At 43.5% G+C, this 20,996-nt stretch overlaps 1 protein-coding gene across 1 annotated transcript in view; it reads left to right on the top strand.

Annotated features, from left to right (window-relative positions):
- ly75 (lymphocyte antigen 75) overlaps positions 1 to 20,996 on the top strand; it is a 158,037-nt gene that overhangs the window by 47,463 nt on the left and 89,578 nt on the right. Inside the window, exons 7-12 of the mRNA XM_078552240.1 lie at positions 2,379 to 2,567; positions 10,830 to 10,987; positions 13,644 to 13,757; positions 14,464 to 14,552; positions 17,824 to 17,993; positions 19,729 to 19,925. Coding sequence (XP_078408366.1) covers positions 2,379 to 2,567; positions 10,830 to 10,987; positions 13,644 to 13,757; positions 14,464 to 14,552; positions 17,824 to 17,993; positions 19,729 to 19,925 — 917 coding nt within the window. The remainder of the gene's footprint in view (positions 1 to 2,378; positions 2,568 to 10,829; positions 10,988 to 13,643; positions 13,758 to 14,463; positions 14,553 to 17,823; positions 17,994 to 19,728; positions 19,926 to 20,996) is intronic.

Genomic DNA, 20,996 nt, shown 5'->3' with positions numbered 1-20,996 from the left:
CAATGCAATTAATTATGCCACTAAATAAGTAACACATCTCTCTGACCATGTATTCTTGGAAAATGAGGAGTTTGTTCTTGCACATGGTCTCAATTTTGGTGTACCTTCATCTCAAATCAAACAGGAAGAGATATTAGCTGAGTTTGAACTTCTCTACTTCCAACTATCCCACCGCGAATCAGCATCCATTGAAAACACTGAATCCTTGAAAGTGTACCTAGTTGATCTAGCGCACATATTGCTGGATTCTGCACAACCTGTCTAAGACATTCGCATTGCATGTGAAAGTCAGTGTTGCGAGGACTTAAGATCAACCTGGGCATACACATCAGTAAACCTGACAAAGGGATGGGAATAGTCATCCTTAACAAGTGTGACTATATCAACAAAATGCACATCATTCTTAATGACAAGTCCAAATTCGTATCCATTGGACCTGTCGCTCAACATGGCTGGACAGCCTTGCTCAAAAGTACGTTTAAAAAAACGCTTGCTGGACTTGTCTGAGAGTGATGAGCTACGCACGATACATATGACAAGGTTCATCTTCACATTTTGCTACGTTCACGTATATGTGGGCTGGCCGAGACACACACAAGTGATGTCCTTCTATGCCCCATCTTATCCATAACCGGTTCTGCACAACATGAATTGGCCAAATGGCTGGGTGAATTGTTACAACCAGTTTTGACCAAGTTTTCCACATACACAGTGAAGGATTCCTTCACGTTTGCAAAGGCCATACAGGACTTGCATATCGATAGCAATGCTGTGTCCATGTGCTCATTTGACATTGCTAGCCTATTCACCAATGTTCCACTTAAGGAAGCCATGTATATTTGCACTGCAGCACAATGTCATGTCGATCTAGACCCGCCACCATTGCGTGAGTCAATATTTGTTGAACTTAGGAACTTGGCAACTCGCACAGCTGAGTTCAGTTTTAATGACATCACGTATGCCCAAATAGATGGTGTTGCTGTGGGATCCCCTCTAGGTCCAACTCTCGCAAACATCTTCATTGGGTTCCATGAGAAACGTGCCTTCGATGAAATGACACCTGACCTCCTACCCCTCGCATAGTTCCGATATGTGGATGATACATGCAGCTGCGGATTAAATATAGCAAATGTAACAATTTCCTTACATGTCTTAATGAATCCATCCTGTGCTCAAATTCACCTATGAAATGGAGCAGTTAAATGATCTCCCCTTCCTTGAGGTAGTAGTTGTGAAATCTACCAGGGGATTCTCTATCACAGATTACCGCAAGCCTACCTTTACTAGTCAATATACGCATTGGGATTCTTACAGTTCGACACACTATAAGATCGATCTTATCGGCAACCTTGTAAATAGGGCCCAAGCCATTTGCTCACCTTGCAAGCTTGATGCTGAAGTAGGACATGTCAAAGACATCCTGCAGGATAATGGCTACCCTCATTTCATGCTGTACATTATGCAAACTCATGAGTGGGCCTAAGGCCATCACTTTGTCCTAAAAAGTCTACCTTGGATTACCCTGGAAGGGCAATGTATCTCAAAAACTTGAGCAACAGATGAAGTTAGCTGTTTCACACAGCTACTATGCAGTAGCAACAGGAATGGTATTTGTCACTAATAGGAAGCTGCTGTCAAGCCAATAAGATGTTCTGCCTATCACACAAAGGAGTAATGTGTATATGAAGTTCAGTGCCAGTGTGATGCTAGGTATGTGGGCCATACGACCCAAAGACTGGCAGATCATATCAAACAGCATATCCCAGGCATTGTTTGCAACGGGCAGGGTACAGACCATACCCAACCAGCCCATGCTTGCAAAACTCAAAACAGTGTCCAACATTAGATGTGATTCAGCGATTGGACAACATTTACTAAATAATCCTCAGTGTGCTAAAAATTACGCTGACAACCAATTTAAGATTGTCAGTCGGGCTCACAGTGAGGCACATTTGTGTATACTGGAAGTTACGTATATTAATACGTAAAGCCCTGGTCTTTGCAGACAGACAGACAACATGCACACATGTTGTGCCTGTTTAAGCTAAACAAAATAAGTGACAGCCGTTTGCTAACTTATTCCTCAGGGCAATGCCTTGACCAATCAGGGTGAAGCTGCCTGGTTTAAATTCAAACAATGCTTGGCAGTTAACTGTCAGTCGTCATCAGTGGTGCATTCTCCATGGCAACGCCCTTGCCAACAAATCAGTGCTCTTTTCACATACTGTATAAATTGCTGTTTTCCCCTTATGTGGTATTCTTGCGAGTGTCCTGATGAGTGCAAGACGAGAAGCTTAGACATGTCTCTCTTTTCCAGCAATACTCAATGTAGAAGTTGTATTAAATTTACAAAATTATTGTGGCTGCTTTGTTATCAGATCCTTGGAAGTACTCCAGTACAGAATGTGAAGCTGGCTGGCTTCCATTCAATGGCTTCTGCTTTTATATGAACACAAAAGAGTTGAAATGGGATGATGCAAGCAGTTCCTGTAAATCCAATGAAAGTCAACTGATCAGCATACATTCATTAGCAGATGTGGAGCTGGTTGTCAGCAAGCTTCATGAAGGTAAGAAAAGTGTAAACTCTAATCTTTCTAAGCAGCAAAAGTTGTGTAACACCTCTGGTTTAAATCTAAGCAAACATGTATTCATATCACCCTGGAAAGCTAGCAAAAGCTGTCGGTACTCAGGGAGCTGACCCTAAAAGAATTTAGTGTATTTACAAACCTATTGTGAAAACAATTACTGAGATAGAAATTGCAACACAAATTTTGTTTAGAAAATGATTTTGTCTCCACAGCTCCTCTCCTTTTGCCTTTCAAAACACCCTCCTCAAAAATCAAAATACACCCCCAACCATAGGACTCAAAAAGGAAGACCCCAATGTATACACGGGTTGAGGGTTGGGAACCTGAACATAGATTCAGAAGGGCGATAAACAAAGCTGGAAATGAAAGACAGGAAGTTAGTAAGTGAGCATAGAAGGCAGATGAAACAAAGGCTAGAAAACAGACAACAAAGGAATTGTTTAGTGATCAGTGGTATATAATCCAATGCAAACAGCCTAGTAAATGAGGCAGATGGTGCTGGTGGGAGGGATGATATGTTGAAAAAGTCATTGAATTAGGCTACATGGGTTGAACTGACGAATGACAGAAGGGTTATCACACTGCTGTGTGTACATACTGTAGACCCTGTTATCCCCGGATCCAAATTGATACAATATTTCCAGGTTAAAGTCCTTGTAACTTCACCTGAAAATATCAAAATTCAATTATGCCATTTGATATTCTACAAATAAACTATTCTATAAATTATCCTAGTGTTCTGTACAGGAGGGGGATTAATTTAAACAGCCCTGATTTCTCCTCTCACTACCTATCCATAAACAGAAAGGTGTTCCAGATTTTTGATTTCCCGCTTTATATGTGGTGGCATATTTTCCCAACCCCTCAGTTTTGGTGTGATCCAATTCTCTACTAATAACCCCACAGCAAACTCGAGATAGGCTGAACTATAAAAGTTAATTTATTGACACACGCTCAAATGTGAAAGGAGGCGGGGCAATGTGGCCTCCTTTTCATTCCTACAATAAAAATGGGATAGAGAACAGAAAGAGCTACAAGGCAAAGGCAAAAGTAAGAAATATTGTTTCATGAGAATCCAAAGTCCACCGGTATATTCTTTAACCAAGTCAGCAGGTTGAAAGCTGATGCTGGATAATCCACTTCTCCATTAGAGAGAACTTCCACGATGAGATGGGCCTGTAGGGATGAATTAGTCTTGTAGATACAGAAGTTTGAAAGTCAAGTAGAAAACAATGTAGGTGGGGAGCCAGGTATTCAAAAACCTGGACACAGAGCCCTTTCTCTGCTGCTGCCTTGTTGGTGAGAAATGGCAATCACCCAAACATACGAAATAGGAGCAGAGTAGGCCATTCGGCCCCTCAAGCCTGTTCTGCCATTCAATAAGATCATGGCTGATCTGTTTGGGCAGAATTTTATGCTTGACGCGCGGGTGGCGGAGCCCGCACGTCAGCGCTTAAAATGTCGCGCGAGCATCCTGGCGTCAGCGCGCGGCATCGCGATATTTAGGTGGGCGGGCGCTATGAAGCACGACGCGCGCCCGCCCGCCATTAATTAAAGGCCTTGTTAAGTTCCTTAACTCGGCAATTGAAGCCGATTTTGATGAGCCTGTGCGATCTTCGCCTCGGCACACGGGCCCAACGGGCAGGCAGGTAACTGATTTTTTAATCAAGCCTCATCCACGGGCGGGATATGTGGGCTCAGAGAGGTTGTTAATGTTTTTTCTGAAGTATTTAATGCAGAAAGTGTTTTAAACTTGCCTGTGTGATTGTTAGCAGTTCAGATCGATTTCCAATAGCTTTCTCTGTACTTTGAAGCTTCAGCTCAGCAATCTGCAGACAGTAACCTTTATCGGGCCTGCAGCTTTGCGGAGGCCTCCATTTAGCCTGGGTATGGGTTCTGACCTCTCCACTGGAGGCAGCTCCCCTGAGGAGGAAGGGAGGGATAGAATAAGGAGGAGGCCAGGAGTGGACAATCAGCCTCCAGGTGAGCCACCTTTGGGAGGCCAGGTGCAGGCACAAGGGGTGCAAGGCCAAGAGGTTGTCCAAGGTGGAAGGGGCCGCAGAAGACGCCACTATCCTGCTGCCAGGGTATATAGGCGGCGAAGCAGCTACCTCAGTATGATTGAGGTGCAGTGCTGAAGGAGGCTTCGGCTGTCAAGGGGGACAGTGTACTATATCTGTCAGATGATTGGCCCTGAGATCTCCCCTAACTGTGTGGGTGGACACCCCATGCCAGTGGCTCTAAAGGTCACAGTTGCCCTCCACTTCTATGTATCTGGCTCCTTCCAGGGGTCGGTGGGTGATCTTTGCGGTGTTTCCCAATCAGCTGTACATGCTTGGGTCAAGCAGGTTACAGACGCTCTGTTCAGATGGACATTGACCTTCATCCACTTCCGCTGAGACCAGGCGAGTCAGAGGCTTCGCAGCCATTGCTGGCTTCCCCCGCGTCCAGGGTGCAATAGACTGCACACATGAGGCCATCAAGGCACCACCAGCACAAATGTCGCTCTGACGTACATAATGAAACATTCCCTAATCTGGGGCCAACACAAAATCACCAGTGACAAACCCGTGGAGTGCCTAACGTGCCTTATGCTTACATTTGTGGGTGCTACGTCTAGGTGCCGCCCCATCGCTCGGAGTGGCTTGTGAGACAGCCTGCTGACTCTAATGTCCTGTTGGCCTCGATGACCTTGGCGGGCGTCTTCTGGCCCGTGGAGCCTGTGCTGGTCCCACCTGGGAGGAAGTGGCCAGTTCCAGAACTGGCACCTCCCCAGTTGTCACAGCCTCAATGGATGCAACGGTCACTGGCAGAGGGGCGGAGGAGCTGCTGCCCTCATCCGGAGCGCCCTGAGAGGAGCTCGCAGTGACGACAGGCAGCTGCTGCGCCGACTTGAGGTCACGTTGGACCTCCCTGCTCACTGCAGATGGATGGGCACTGAGCGGCGACACGGTACCCAGAACATCTCCCACATTGCGAATGACCACCTGTGGCCATTAGCACTGAGGGCTTGCAGGTCAGAGCGTAACCCAATCAGAAGATTCTCAATCCGCTGGAAGCCCCTCACCATGAGAGTTGCCAATCTCTCAATGGAGGAAGCCTGAAGCTCTGTCCTGAGGTTCATGCCTTCACTGACACTTTGCCTGGATTCCTCCAACACAGAAACCAAGTGAAGCACACCCTCATGCAACCCTGCCAGATGCTCCCGTACACCCAGCCGCTTGTCCTGCAGCTGCTGCATGGCTGACATCTCCAGAGGCACATCATCATGGCCTGACTCAGCATGTGCCTGGTCCCCTGCAGTCCTCTGGCTGCTGGCACCATCGGCACTCTCTGTCCATGCCATCTCCTCCAGCGATTGTGAAGTGCCCTCTCCACTGTGCCCCGGGACACTAGCCGATGCCATAATCCCCACCGATGCGGTAGTCGCTGCGCTGGTGCCTGGCTCGCTGAAAGGATGTGACCCAAGTTGCAAGTGTTCGCCCTCAGGTGTGGAGGGGAGGCTCTGGACTTGTTGTTGGTGGCCATGCGGTGGTGATGCTGAAATTAACAACAAGGACAGTGCATCAGTTAGCGTTCAGTCACTAACACCATTCATCCCTTTCCCCTTCAAGAACCTAAGGAGACGAACATTGGTGGGGTGGTAAATAGTCAAGAGGAGGCCCAAACATTACACATGCATACAGAGAGGCTGGTCAGATGGCCTAAGGAATGTCACATGGAATGTTATGTGGATAAGTGTGCGGTTAAGCACTTGGGCAAGACCAGCAAGGTACGGGAATACATGAGTAATGGTAGGACCGTGAGAAGTCACGACAATTACAGGGACCTTGCTGGGCAGACCCGTTAAGGTAGCAGAACAGGAACATAAGGTGTTTTACAAGGTCGAAGCCAGACTTGCCTTTATTAGCCGAGGAATAGAATGTCGGAAAAGGGAGGTCATGTTGCAAGTGCAGAAAACGTTGTCGAGGCCGCATCTACACTTCTGCATCCAGTTGTGACCTGCGCTTCATGGGAGGGATGACATTGGAGTGGGGAGAGTGCAGAGGTTCCTGACCTGGATGCATGCTGGCCTGGAGAGTTGAAGTGGTGAGGAAACATTGCAAACATTTGCGACATTTGCCGTGGAGTACAGGAGATTGACAGGTCACATTATTGATCTTCATACCGTTATGAGGGACATAGAACAGGTGGACAGAAGGCAACATTTCCCCTTGGCACAGGGATGACTAACGTGGTGGCATTTATTTGAGTTGCGTGCCATGAGGTTGACAGGTGAGGTGCTGAGGACTTTTTGGACAGAGTAATGTGGGACGCACTGGCTGAAAGGGTGGTGGAGGTACAAACCCTCCTAAGATTCAATAAGTCTTTGGATGTGCAGCAGCTATGCCATGGCATGTTAAGCCATGGGGATAGTGGTCACAAATGGGATAAGGTGACTTTGGAAGGTGCTAGAGCTGCGCATCCTCAAGGGGCCAAGGGACCTTTATGTATGACCCACACGTCTGACTGTATCAGTCTATGAATGAGCACTGTTGCTGCATTAACGATTGCAGCAATCATCAGTGCTTTGGATGGTGGGGAGACGGAGTGGATGGGACTGTGGCCCTCGAATACCTGGCCGCTGGACCCCAGCCTTGCCGACACCTGATCTGGCCGCCTTCCTCCTCCTCAGCTCCATGGGCTGCTCCTCATACGTGGTGAGGTGCTGCAGCACAGCATGCCCACCACCAGTCCACTGCCGCTCCCGCATATTGCTCTCAGTTTTTGCCTGCAGAACAGAGAAAGACATTTATTGGGGCTGATCACTCATGTACTCTGCACGCGCACGCCGCACCCCAACCACAGTGGCCCATCTGAGGCCTCCAGTGGCTCCTGTCCACACTACTGGTGATCAGTCCCCAGAAGATCGTACGGCTGCTCCCAACCCCCTCCCCCAACAGCCACCTTGGACACATTTGGCGTCCATCACTTTGAATAACACAAGGGTCTTAGCGCCCATGGCAAGGAGGCGCAACTAGGTGTGGCGCCAAGGCCAGCAGATGGCTCTTGGCCACGACAACTTGTGGCTCCCCTTCCACCATCTCATCACCATCAATAAGACATGTGTTGGAGTTCTGAGTATGTGTCTAGCTGCCTCTCCTGCAGGTTGCCCCCAGACTACTCAAATGCAACAAACACCAACATATGCTGCAGGGAGAACCCATCTTCTCCTCAACCACTAAGGCGGATGGTCACTATCTGTTTGCCGATCCAGTGTGCGCCAAATGCCCAATGCAGTAACGACACTAAGGCGGGGGGTCCTCAAAGGCTAAGGCTACCTGCAGGGTAAAATGGCCAAGGCTGACATGGTACTCACCCTTCCAGAGCGCAGCAAAACTTTGAAGCGCTTGCGGCATTGGGTTCCTGTGTGCTGCACAGCATCTTGAGAGCTAACAGCCTCCGCCACCAACTGCCACACCTGCCTGATCACCTGGGGGGCCCTCCTCCCATCCTCCGGAACCAAGACCTCCCGATGGTTGGACACCTCTTCCAGGAGAACAGCAAGGCATGCATCAGAGAACCAAGGGGCACAGTGGCCCCCCGCTGGCCTACCCTGCAGCCTGCCCCCCTCCTCCTCCTCTGCCCTCACCTCTTGTGCTGCCCGGTGACTGGCCATGGTCAACAGCCTAAAGGAGGCTGCCTGGCCTTTCTTTATACAGACTGCCAGTTCCTCATTGGAACCGATGGTCTGAACACACCCGCCGCAAATTTAATTTTCCCGATGAACACGGGAGTCTGAAATGCGCTGGGCGGCCTTAATTGGCCCGCCCGTGCAAAATGGCGGCGCGGCCCATTTCAGCAGGGGGGATCGGCTGCCCGCCCGCCACCGATTCGGTCGGGCCCGTCCGCCCGACAAACGCAAAATTCTGCACTGTGTTTCAAGTTCCACATTCCCATCTACCCCCGATAACCTTTGATTTCTTTGCCTAACAAGAATTTATCTACCTCTGCCTTAAAAATATTCAATGACCCCGCCTCCACTACATTCTGAGGCGGAGAGTTCCAAAGTCGCACAACTCTTAGAGAGAAAAATCTTTCCTTATCTCTGTCCTAAAAGGGTGACCCCTAATTTTAAAACAGTGCCCCTTAGTTCTGGACTCAGCCACAAGAGGAAACGTCCATTCCACATTCACCTTGCCAAGACCATTCGGGGGGAGGTGTAATGTCACGTGACTCCCACTTCTCCACCTTGGTTTGGACAAGGAATGTATATTCCTTAATAAAAACAAAAAATGCTGTGAAAATGCTGGAAAAGAAACTCAGCAGGTCTGGCAGCATCTGTGGAGAGAGAAACAGGGTTAACGTTTCGAGTCTGTATGAATCTATTTCAGAGTTGAAGAGAGGTAGAAATGTGATGGATTTTATACTGTTTGAGGGGTTGGAGCAAGTAGAGCAAAATAGAAGATCAGGATAAAAACAAAAATACCTGGAAAAACTCAGCAGGTCTGACAGCATCTGCGGAGAGGAACACAGTTAACGTTTCGAGTCCGTATGACTCTTCAACAGAACTAAGTAAAAATAGAAAAGAGGTGAAATATAAGCTGGTTTAAGGGGGGGTGGGACAAGTAGAGCTGGATAGAGGGCCAGTGATAGGTGGAGATAACCAAAACATGTCATAGACAAAAGGACAAAGAGGTGTTGAAGCTGGTGATATTATCTAAGGAATGTGATAATAAAGGTACAGATAGCCCTAGTGGGGGTGGGGTGGGGGGAAGGGATCGAAATAGGCTAAAAGGCAAAGATAAAACAATAGATGGAAATACATTTAAAAATAATGGAAATAGGTGGGAAAAGAAAAATCTATATAAATTATTGGAAAAAGGGGGGATCGGAAAGGGGGTGGGGATGGAGGAGAGAGTTCATTATCTAAAATTGTTGAACTCAATATTCAGTCCAGAAGGCTGTAAAGTGCCTAGTCGGAAGATGAGGTGCTGTTCCTTCAGCTTGCGTTGAGCTTCACTGGAACATTGCAGGCTGGAGCTCAGGAGAAATTTGACAAAGATGTCGTGGACACAGGACAAAGGGACTGTTAATGGTTGTGTTAAAGAACAAAGAAAAGGTGCTGATGTGTTTATAGCATTAGAAGGGTCAGTGCTCTGTGAAAGCAAAACATAAAAACAAGTGACAGGAATGGCCCTGGGGGGCGGGGGGCAGGGAGTTGCTTTAAATAAAATGGATTAAAAAGGGTCAAGATGGAGGAGAGAGTTCATGGTAGAAGTTGTTGAACTCAATGTTAAGTCCATTAAGAAAATTTGAGTTCAACAACTTCAGACCATGAACTCTCTCCTCCATCTTGACCCCTTTTTCAATCCATTTTTTCCCCAACTACCACACCCCCGCCTCACCCCACAGGTCACTTATTCTTATGTTTTGCTTTCACAGAGTGCTGACCCTTGTTTTGCCATTAACGCATTCTGCTACCTTACCCTTATGCCACTATCAGCATCTTCTTTGGTCTTTAATGCTCCCATTAACACTCCCTTTGTCCTGTGTCCATGACAACTTTGTCAAATCTCTCCTGAGCTCCCACCTATCCCTGATCATCTATTTTGCTCCACTCCCTCTTAAACAGTATAAAATCCTTCACATTTCTACCCCTCTTCAGCTCTGAAGAAGAGTCATACGGACTCGAAACATTAAATTTGTTTCTCTCTCCACAGCTACTGCCAGACCTGTTGAGTTTTTTTCCAGCATTTCTGTTTTTATTTTGGATTTCCAGCATCCACAGTATTTTGCTTTTCTTTTGATGTATATTCCTAGCCTGGATTTTTGAGATGGTTAATATTTCAACCATTAATGAGTTCAGAGGTTTCCAGGTCCTTTTGTCCTCTCAAACAGATTGTCTCCTTTGGCCAGGGGCCTGGCCTTAGAAATGTAAAGGGCCTTTGTACAATTCCTGGGGATTTGATCTCTGCAGCCACAGAGGCATGTGCCTCTGTAGCAATAACAAGGTGCCTGCTGTTCTGAAGACCAAAAATTCCTTTTGTGTAAGTCACAGCCGGTCATGGCTTTAGTCAGTTTTGAATCCTTTATCCAGTTTTGAAAAAAATAATTTTATAGATTAGCCAGGATGATATATAGATAATATAGAGTGAGGTCTTAGCCCCTGACATGGGAGTAATTTGGTAAATTCCTGAACAATCTTAATCTCTATTGAATTTCCATAGCTATTGTTACTTAAATTGCTATTTTTTTTAGCTTACAGAGATGAAGTGTGGACTGGGTTAAGAAGTAATCAGTTCCCAGCTTTGTTCAAGTGGTCAGATGGATCTTCCGTGATCTTCTCTTACTGGGACCAGGCTCAACCCAATATCGCCTATAACACTACAAAACACTGTGTATCCTATGCAGGAAAGGTAAGTTCACGACTAATGCATTATTTCTACATTCTCTCTTCTATGAGTGTGTTTCTTTAATTCATTAATACACTATTAAACATTTTTTTAAACTCAGGCTGAAAGTCAGGCAGGCCCTATCATTGGCAGCTTGAGGCCTGGGTGATTTTGACTCCCCCTGGTTATCTCTGCATACCCATGGACAGTTTCCTGCCTAAGCCATCAAAAACAATTTCCCTTCTTCCCCCCTCTGAATTCCAAAGGGATTGTCCTCTCCATGACAACATAGCCTACACTTCGTTTGAGACCTTCCTTGACTGGGTACTGTATGGCTTTCATGTGTAATGGATAGTGTCAAAAAAATGGAGGCATTTTTGGTAGATTTATTTCATTTAGGTTGATGATACTGGGGCAACCCAATGTCCCCTCATAGGTCAACAGCAAAGGAATTGTCCACTTTTCCATCCCCCTCAAACATTTGCTTTTCTTCCCTTTGCATCTTCCCATGTGAGTGCAATAGAAGCAACTGGTTTGTGGGCCATTGTGACAATAGCTTATTTCCAACATCTTGGAGTCACCCAGCCCCAACAGTGGTGAAAACCTTGGCTGTCACAGTCATCATCCTATCGGGTGCTTATCTGAACCCGGATTTAGTGATGGCTTCTTGGACTCAATGGGAGTTCAGCAGTGCTATTTCCGTTTTTTGGGTGCATTGCCTTCTCCAATACTTTTAGGGGTTGTGCTTGAAGGTTGTGACATTTTTGGTTGTGTATAGATGTAATGGTCCATCTTCTTTTCCAGCTACATCTAATCCTTTGTGATTTAGTTTTGTATGGAAAATACCAACCAGCTGACAGACCCAGCATTGGGCCCAGTCTATTTTTAGGGCTGGGATTTATAAGAATGACAACAGGCTGCAGCTTGAGCTCGAGCATGGTGAGGCATTCTAGCAGCTCTGAACCATCCTTATGTCGACCTACCCGGGACTCTAAGAAGGACCCCAATGCCAGGGGATGGAAAGACTGTGAAAGCGGCGGTCTGGTTTATGGTGCTTGGAGAAGAATTCCAGCTCCTTCTGGCCCTACAAAAATAGAGGAACTTACCTTTAAGATTCTCTTCAGCCAAGGCCACCAGCTAACACTGGTCAAAACATGCACAGAGCATGCTCCAACCAGTTCAGTCAAATAACATAGGACTCCAATTAATATTTTAAATGGGCCTACTGTGTGACAAGAGGGGCCACCTGAGCTGCCTGGTGGGAGACCCAGGGAAACATTGCTGCAATGATAGTAACAGCTTGGTGGTTGATCCTTTGCCCAGTATTGTCAAGGCACCATCATCCAATTCTGCTAGTGGTCAGCCTGGAAATTAAGACTGTAGAATATAAACAAAAATAATTAAGATGTGGATTAAAAAGTTTTACTTATGGTAATAAATAATAGTTACAAATGGCTGATCAAGCTGTTAGTTATTTGACCTCCTTTTGCAAAAACTATGCTTATGCCACTTTTTCTTTTATAACAAAATGCTTTTGGATATGTGAGATATAATGCAGTAGCCAGATTTAAGGTACCCAGAAAAATTCTGGTCAACACTAAGCACCCCAATGAAGGTGTTTTCCATCTCTGTAACTTAATTTTTCAGTGAAGGTGAGTGTAGAACGGGCACAAAAAGGAACGGTATCAGAAACGGTTTTTGGCTGAAAACATCCAACGTGAAATTGGGTCAGACTATTTATCAGGCATCTAGGTTGGACTTCTTGCAAATACTAATCAGGCCCAACTGGCTGGCTAACTGTTTTAGGACCCTTAGCAGAAATTGGGTCGCCATAATCTTCTCTCTTTTAAATTTTGGTTAAGTCAAATAAAACAGTGAAACCCTCAAAACTATGAAAAACCTTCAAAGGAAAATAACAAAAACAAATTAAGAGCAATCCTTTCAAGTGCCATATTTAAACCATAATACCATAAATCTGTAGAATCTTAATTCTCGCATGCTTATTTTTCCTGAACATATTGCATGATCTTACTTAGTTTAGTTTTAGGTTCTTCATGTTAATTATTCTTTTTTGTTGCTACTGTATTAGTTTTAAGTTCTGAAGAAGGGTCGTACAGACTCAGCGTTAACTCTGCTTCTCTTTCCACAGATGCTGTCAGACCTGCTGAGTTTTTCCAGCATTTCCTGCTTTTATTTTAGTTTTTAAGTCTGTCTGTCTGTTGAATATAGCATCACTCGAGATGGAGTTTCCTTTACCAGCCATGGCTAACAGGTTTCAAGTCAGACTCCAGACACTCGAGTGCAGTATTAAAGGGAGTTTTGCACTTTAAGAGTCTTTAGGATGAGCCATTAACACCTCGGGTGGATATAAAATCTCCCATGGCACTATTTGAAGATAACCATGGAAGTTCTCCCTGGTGTCCTGGCCAATATTTATCCCTCAACAAACATTGCTAAAAGCAGGGCATCTGGTCATGATCACATGACAGTGGAACTTTGGTGTGGTTCCCACATTACAACAGTGATTATGGAGTATTTCATTGGCTGTAAAATACTTTGGGATGTCTTGAAGTCATGAAAGGCACTATGCAATTGTAAATTCTTCCTTTTAAATAGATTATTGTACTTGGAGAATGTGAACTTCTGGATACTAAAACTTTAAAATGTTCTTATCCCACAGTTGGGTCAGTGGAGGTTTGCAGACTGTGACGGCAAACTATCTTACGTTTGTAAGAAACCAGGCAGGATTAAGAATGAAACAGGTCTGCCTGATGTAGGATGCCCTCAGAGTGAGGTAATCTTTTTATTTTATGGTAACTCGAGCACTGTGCCTACTTGATTCTTTTAGATTAGTCCTGAAATGTACAGTTTTCTGATGGCTTTAAATATGCCAAGCTAAATTGAAGTAAAATATATTTTTAAAAACCTGTCAGCAACTGTTAGTATTATAAAGTTTGCTGATTGAATTGTTATCTGAACTTGGTAACACTCTGTTCACAGAACAACGTTTTGAACATTGACTTACTATATGTCACCTTTATTTGATTTTTTTGATACCCATTAGTATTTCTTGTGCTATATCAATCCATGTATGTATGTACCAACGTCCTGTGTTCTGGGCTGGTGAGACATAAATTTGTGCTTGTATCTTCATTCTTGTCAAATTTTTGATCTCATTTGAGATGTATTGGGTGAAGTCTTAGAACTCCCCATCGAGGGAGGTGAGTAATACTAATTTACTCTTACACATAGCCTAGCAGATGGTTGCAGCAGAACATTGGCATAGACATGGCAAGTACATAAAGATGGGGAGAAATTTTACAAAAATAGGGATTTTTAAAAATTCATTTATTATAACTGGGGATTTATAGCAAAGAAATGTTTGCTAATATGTAGCCATTATGCATCATAAATATAAACCAGTAAGATTAAAAAAACCTGTTACACCTTGGCTCTTGAAGGTTGAAAATAATTCTAAATCTTATGTTCTCCCTTTTAAGACCTGGAAAAGGCATGGAAACTACTGCTACAAACTTGACTCGACAGAAGTAGAGTTTGAATCAAAATGTCATCTTACAATACAAAGCAGGTACATAAAATCTTGTCATTTACTTTCTACTTTAGGAGATGGATACAATTTAGGATCATTCTCATTCAAACACAATGACCAGGATTTTACAGTCCCTCCTGCCTGGTGGGATATTACGGCCCCACCAAACAGTATGGAGATTTAAATGGCTCGCTGCATCTGCTGGAGGGTCTCGCACCATGACGGGGCCATAAAATCCTGGCCAATGTTTCTGCAAAAAAGTGTGACTTTTATAACAATGGCATGAATTTGTGTTTCAGTTGGTAAGCATCAAGGAATACATTTTTTTTTAATTCTGTTGCATTGTGACAGTTCCTCATGATTTTGTATATATAAAAAAAATCTTTTTTCTCCCAAACACTAGCATGTAGTTTTCTAGTTCCTGTGCTTCACCTTGGCACACCAGCTGAAACATAGTTTGGGAAGCAGAAATATACTTTCCGACCCAGCTCTAGAGCAAGTACTACATTGATTGATTATTCTTTCTGTTAAGCTCTTTATTTCATTTCCTTTCTAATGCAAAGTGAAAAGTCCAGCTCCGTTGTTATCAACTGAAAGGAGTCAGTGCAATTACAGAATTCAAAAAACGCTACATATTATTATGAGTACAGGATGACACTGTTAAGTTCAACATGACCACTGGAACAGTTTAGATCCTGCTTCTATATGTCCATGAAATTAACATACATTAAAATTTCCTGCTGGCATCTAAGAGTAAAAATATTGATTATCTTCTATAAAATCAATATCCTTACTCCATAAAAGTGGAAAAATTTGCATACAGAGTTTTGGGACATTTTAACAATTTATATCAAGTACTTTTTTTAAAATGTGTAGTCTTGTATATGCAGATTACCGCCCTTTACCACACACAATGATGGACCAATCCAATGGAAATCCATGGTCGCCAATGCCCTCTTAGGGCATGGTCCCTGAAGGAGGAGGAGGAGGAGTCTTGTATTAAGGCACACAACCCTTCTGCTACTAATTTGCCTGGCTTGAAGGCTTGTGTGCCCAAAAGGTGATCACTTGCCCTGTTATGTGGCACTGCCAATGGCATTATTTTACTTTTGCTAGGATTTGGGCAAAAGTAGACTTGAAAATACATAAAGATTGAGGATGTTGATCCCCCCCACCCCCCTTCCCCCATACCACATCACCTATATGGGTGCGCAATTCCTGTTTGGCATTTCCCTATAGAAATGGTCATTGACTCTGCAAACCAAAAGATCAAAACTACATCTTCAGTTCAAGTTGTTGTTCCAGTGCATTGTGCCAGTATATCAGTTTTTATTTCTTGAATAGTAACTGATTCTTTGTGCTGCTCATGGATAGTTAATAGTCTGGAGCTGTTTACCTGGCTTGTTCCTTTCTTAAGGCTGTTCAAGTACAACCCATGGCTAAGTGGCCTACAGTATACTCTTCACTTAAATTAAGTGAATTTAAATTATCTGATTTTTTTTCAACCACTGGGTACCCACTTTTTTTTAAATTGCATTGCTTAGTAAATGAGATTAGATACCTTTGCAAGTTGTTCTATAATTACAGCTGCTCGTCTTCTAACCTGGGGGGGGAGGCCAAGTTATCCCAAAATTGAAAAAACACAGGGCATAACTGGCTTTTTTTGTATACTTTGAAAGATGTTTCAGTTGTGATTTGTTGATGTATATAAAGGTGGAACATCTAAAGAATGACGGATATGTTAAACGCATGACTCGTTTTTTTGGGATAGTTGTACTTTAGCTGTTGTCTGTATCATTAGTAATACCGTTTGCTTTGTACATAAGTATTTTTGCACTCCTCTCAGGTTGTTTCACATCTTCTGCCATGATTAGGAAAGTTGTTGCTGTTTTGCTGACTGCAAAGAGATGCAGAAGTATGCCATAGAATGATTAACCATCCAATTTTCCATCACTTTCTGTGGTGGGGGTGGTCCCAGCCTCCTCTCTCAAAGTACAATTAAGAGTGGGAACTTGTACAAACTATTCACAGAAACCCATGTCTTACCACTCCAAGGTGCATCACATCTGTGCACAAATCCACTGCAACCCTATAAGGGTATGTAGCATAGTATATATGCTACTTGATCATTAATCTAGATAGACTAATCACCTGGAGACATGAATTCAAATCCCGCCACAGCAGCTGGGGACTTTAAGTTAAATTAATTAATTTAATTTAAATCTGAAATTAAAAGCTCATGTCAGTGATGGTAATCATGAAACTACTAAATTGTTTTTTAAAAACCCAGTTGGTTCACTAATGCCCTTTTCAGGGAAGGAAATCTGCAGTCCTTGCCTAGTCTGGCCTTTATAACTTGTTACGAATATCGAGTTAATAATTCATATGTTTTAGAATATAACTTGTAATTTTCAGAATATCACTTTTAGGTTTGAAATTAAAGGGTTAAATATAAGATGAATGGAAAAGCCTGGTTAAGAAACTGATAACAGCCCTCATGTAAAAGCAAATAAAACAAGCCTTAGTTAGAAGGTAACCTGTGTTTATGTTACAAGATCTGAGTTGGAAGTGGGGGAAAAAAATTGAAACATTTGTTGACCCATCTCTGGACCTCATAGTGGAACCAGGGAGTCTGGAGAGAGAGGCCAATTACATCTATTAGAAATATATACGAACTTACGAATCAGGAGTAGGAATAGGCCACTCTGCCCTCAAGCCTGCTCCGCCATTCAATAAGATCATGCCTGCCTAGCCTCCAAGAATCTAATAGAAATCATTCACATGGGTTACAGAATCAAAGAATTGCAGGGGAAGTGAAAGTAGAACTGAGTTCATAGCGTAAGTAGTTATAAACTATAGTGTTAAATTAATAGCGCAGGTAGGTACCTAAGTTCTTAGAAACAAAACCAAAATTTATTGTATATAAAATATGAAATCTTGTGGCATAGTTCTGTTGGTTGAATGCTGGGTGTTTAGACTTCTCCTTAAGCATTAATGGTCCCTAATAGGATCGTAACAAACTCCAGACTCTCAGCAATGTGGCTTACTCTGAAATGCCCTAGTAAGCCTCTTAGTTGTGTTCAAGATGACACACCACTATCTTCTCAAAGGTAACTAGCGATGGGCAATAAATGCTGGCCATGCCAGTGACACCTGCCTTCATTTATCAGACCTGTACTAGCCATAGAGTAGTAAGTTTCTCTTATAGTTACAGTAAAATTTGAAAAGTATCCATTTTGTGCTGCATCTACTCAATAGAAAAGAACCATTTTTTTCTGAAAAGTAAATGCATGTTTTCTCCAAACTGCAGGTTTGAGCAAGAATTTATTAATAGCCTGATTGCAAAACATACCACAGAAAATGGCAAGTACTTCTGGACTAGCTTTCAAGATAGGAATGTTACTGGAGAGTACACATGGGTTACTACATACAAAGAGAAAAAGTCTGTAACATATACAAATTGGAATGAATATCAGCCAGGTAGGTACCTAAGAGTATCCATGATTAAATTAAAAACATTAAATAATCTTATTTGTTGTTAAAACTAAAAAGCTCCAAGTCCTTTCCAATTGCTCAGTTGGTGAATGTCCTATCTAATTTAGAACTGAGCCAGATAGATCAAGGAGGTCCCAGGTTTTATCCCCTGTGGGCACTGAGTTAGATGAGCTTAACTGGGAGTTGGGGGAGGGGATGCACAAGGCTGCATTTGGCCTCAGTATCTTTTGATCTATAATGGGCTAAAGCCAGCTTTCTACCTCTGCTGTTCAACTCCCTGGATTAATGGAATATTCTTGAAAATGGTCACCAGACAAGAACACAGTTAGGATGCCTACGGAGCCAAAGTACATGATAGCGGTCACTGCCACCTACCTTTGCGATAGAAAGATGATGAACATGACCTTGTGCGCGAATTGGGTTATAGTGAAGTGAGTTGCACACCAGTAGCCTCACTCTCTTGGCCTGCCCTATTTTGGTCCAGTAACAAGACGAGCCTAGATGACTGGAGATAGACCCGGATGCAGCGGGTGACCACAACGTTTTCTGTGTCTTGGCGAGAACTACGTGTTCCACAACACAGTGCTAAACGGTCTTCAAGACTATCGGACCTCAAATTGATCTCATCTGCTCAATCTGCCGGAATCAGTCTTCACATGCCAGGGTAGATAAATCTCTAAGTTGCTGATTCAAAGTGGGCAGGGTATGGCCTCTGTTGCATGATAACATCTACTTGGAACCACAGATGAGATCTGAGTGAAGGTGAGAGAACCAAGACAGGACAAGCCACTCCAAAGAGTACAATGAACCTGCATCTGAGAGGCAACTCCTCCCTTACACCCCTTGCTTGCAACAGCTTCGGCCTTACGATCAGCATGAAGAAATTTGAAGAAACATACCAGCCTGCTCCAGGAAAGCCTTAAGTCGAGCAAAAGGTCTCAGTCCATGACCAGAACCTGTCACTCCAGCGGAGAAGTTCACTTATCTCAGTAGCACACACTCCCGAGCTGTCTAGGTCGACGGTGCTTGTTCACCGTCCTGCATTCAGTCATTCTGGAGCATGATCCAGGAGACCACAATTCCAGAGGGCAAAGTTTCCTGGCCCTACCCACAGGACGTGAGAACAACTCACAAGAAAAGTTGAGAACAGCTCTTGTTACAAGCTACAGTGAGGTGCATGCCCTTCATGGCAGTGAGCAGCCCTTCCCACAATAAATATAAAGACCTTGAAAAAGCACAAATAGGACTTTTCTAATGATACAGAATGATGTCTGGATTTTGCCTGTAACTGGAGAAATGTGAATTAGTCTGGGGCATGATCTTACAGGTTCACTCAGCACAAATTACTCCCTCCTCTTTTCTCCCCCATCCATAACTCACAATAAGAAGAGTGATCCCAATTGACATGGCCAATAGTCAGTAAAACGTCTTCTTTTTTCCCTGCACTGCACCTCCCATCATGTATTTCCAGACCCAATTACTCCTCAGACAAGAAAACACTAGTTCTTTTAAACCCCTCAACATACACTATTCTCAACACATGCATAGTCGTGGTAAGAAACCTTTATCTAGCGATGCACCCTTTCTGTAAGTATTGGGTGAACAGTACATAATGACTATTTTTTTAAAAAGTCATGGCGCTTTCAAAAGTGTACAATTTAACTTTTAAAAAAAAAATACTGTGTTGAAACAAATTACAGAATTTCCTTACTTGTTCCAGCATCTCCGGGTGGATGTGTTGTTATGGCCACAGGAAAAGCTCTCGGACGGTGGGAGGTCAGAAACTGTAACAACTTCAAAGCAATGTCCATTTGTAAGAAGAGTATTGGCAATAACACAGAAACTGAGGAAACTCCGCCAACAGGTTCTTGCCCTCCTGGGTGGCAGACTAATGCAGACCTTGAACACTGCTACAAGGTGAGAATAGCATCAAATTTATTTGATGTGTATGTTGTTTTTCTTTTTTAAAAAAAACAATCTGTGCATTTAAATCACCCCCCCCCCCCCCCCCCCCCCAACCCACATTTGGGCAGCAATAGGTAATATATATGGCCAGGGAATTAGTGAAATAGGCAAATATACCACCATACTTCAAAGATTTGCTAGAAGAGATCTGACAACATACTCCTCTGGGGAAAGCTGTGAAAATAATCAGGAAATAAAATGTATGAGTTGCATTTTTGATGGACATGAACAGAGATGTTTTCTATATGTATAAAAAAAACAATAAGAATACACATCCTCACAGCAAAAAGTCCCAAGAACTGAGCTCAATGTAGCATTGATCATTTTACCATATTTTAAGATACAAAGTAGAACAGGAAGGTGAAAATTGGATAGCATACCAAAAGATTGGATAGCACCCCTATTCCTGATTACTCCTGCTGGAAATATATATGTGCATGGGCATGAGAAGAGGGCAGGATTTGGTTCAATCATGATAGTACTCACAATCAAATAGTTTGCCCACACTTGCTGTCTGATGTTCGGGTATTCAAGAGTGTTATTGCCTATAGAATAGTACCTTTTCAGTAGAGGAAAGAAGGGGAGAATATTGCTGGAAAAAGGAAGAAAACAAGTTTTTGGGGGACACTTTGGGATTTAAAGTTGGCTGAAGTAATGGCAATCAGGAGAACACTAATTTTTTTCCCTCACTAACCCAAGGGCATTGAGATGAATCATTGTAGCATCTTTGGTGTCCATATCATGATTTATTAAAGTGTTGTCTATGCCAGCCTCTGTCTTGGAATAAATAGGTTAAGTTTCTAATGACTAACCTGTCTGTGTAACCCGGGAGTGCCAAACCCAAACGCAGTCATTGCTTCAATTCCCAGTAAATCCACACATCAGCGACTTGAGTGCCATTAACGGAAAGCACATGAACAAATTTGAACATTTGTTTGAGAAATCCATATTAATTTAGGTGCTTTCAAAACTGTTTGTACTAAACTTTGTTACGTTTAGTACATCCGTAGCAACAGTGTGTTT

Source organism: Cetorhinus maximus, chromosome 11 (assembly GCF_964194155.1).
Source record: "Cetorhinus maximus chromosome 11, sCetMax3.hap1.1, whole genome shotgun sequence".
Lineage (NCBI taxonomy): Eukaryota > Metazoa > Chordata > Chondrichthyes > Lamniformes > Cetorhinidae > Cetorhinus > Cetorhinus maximus.
Note: the sequence above shows the minus strand (reverse complement) of the source record. Positions and strands in the feature narration are given on the sequence as shown.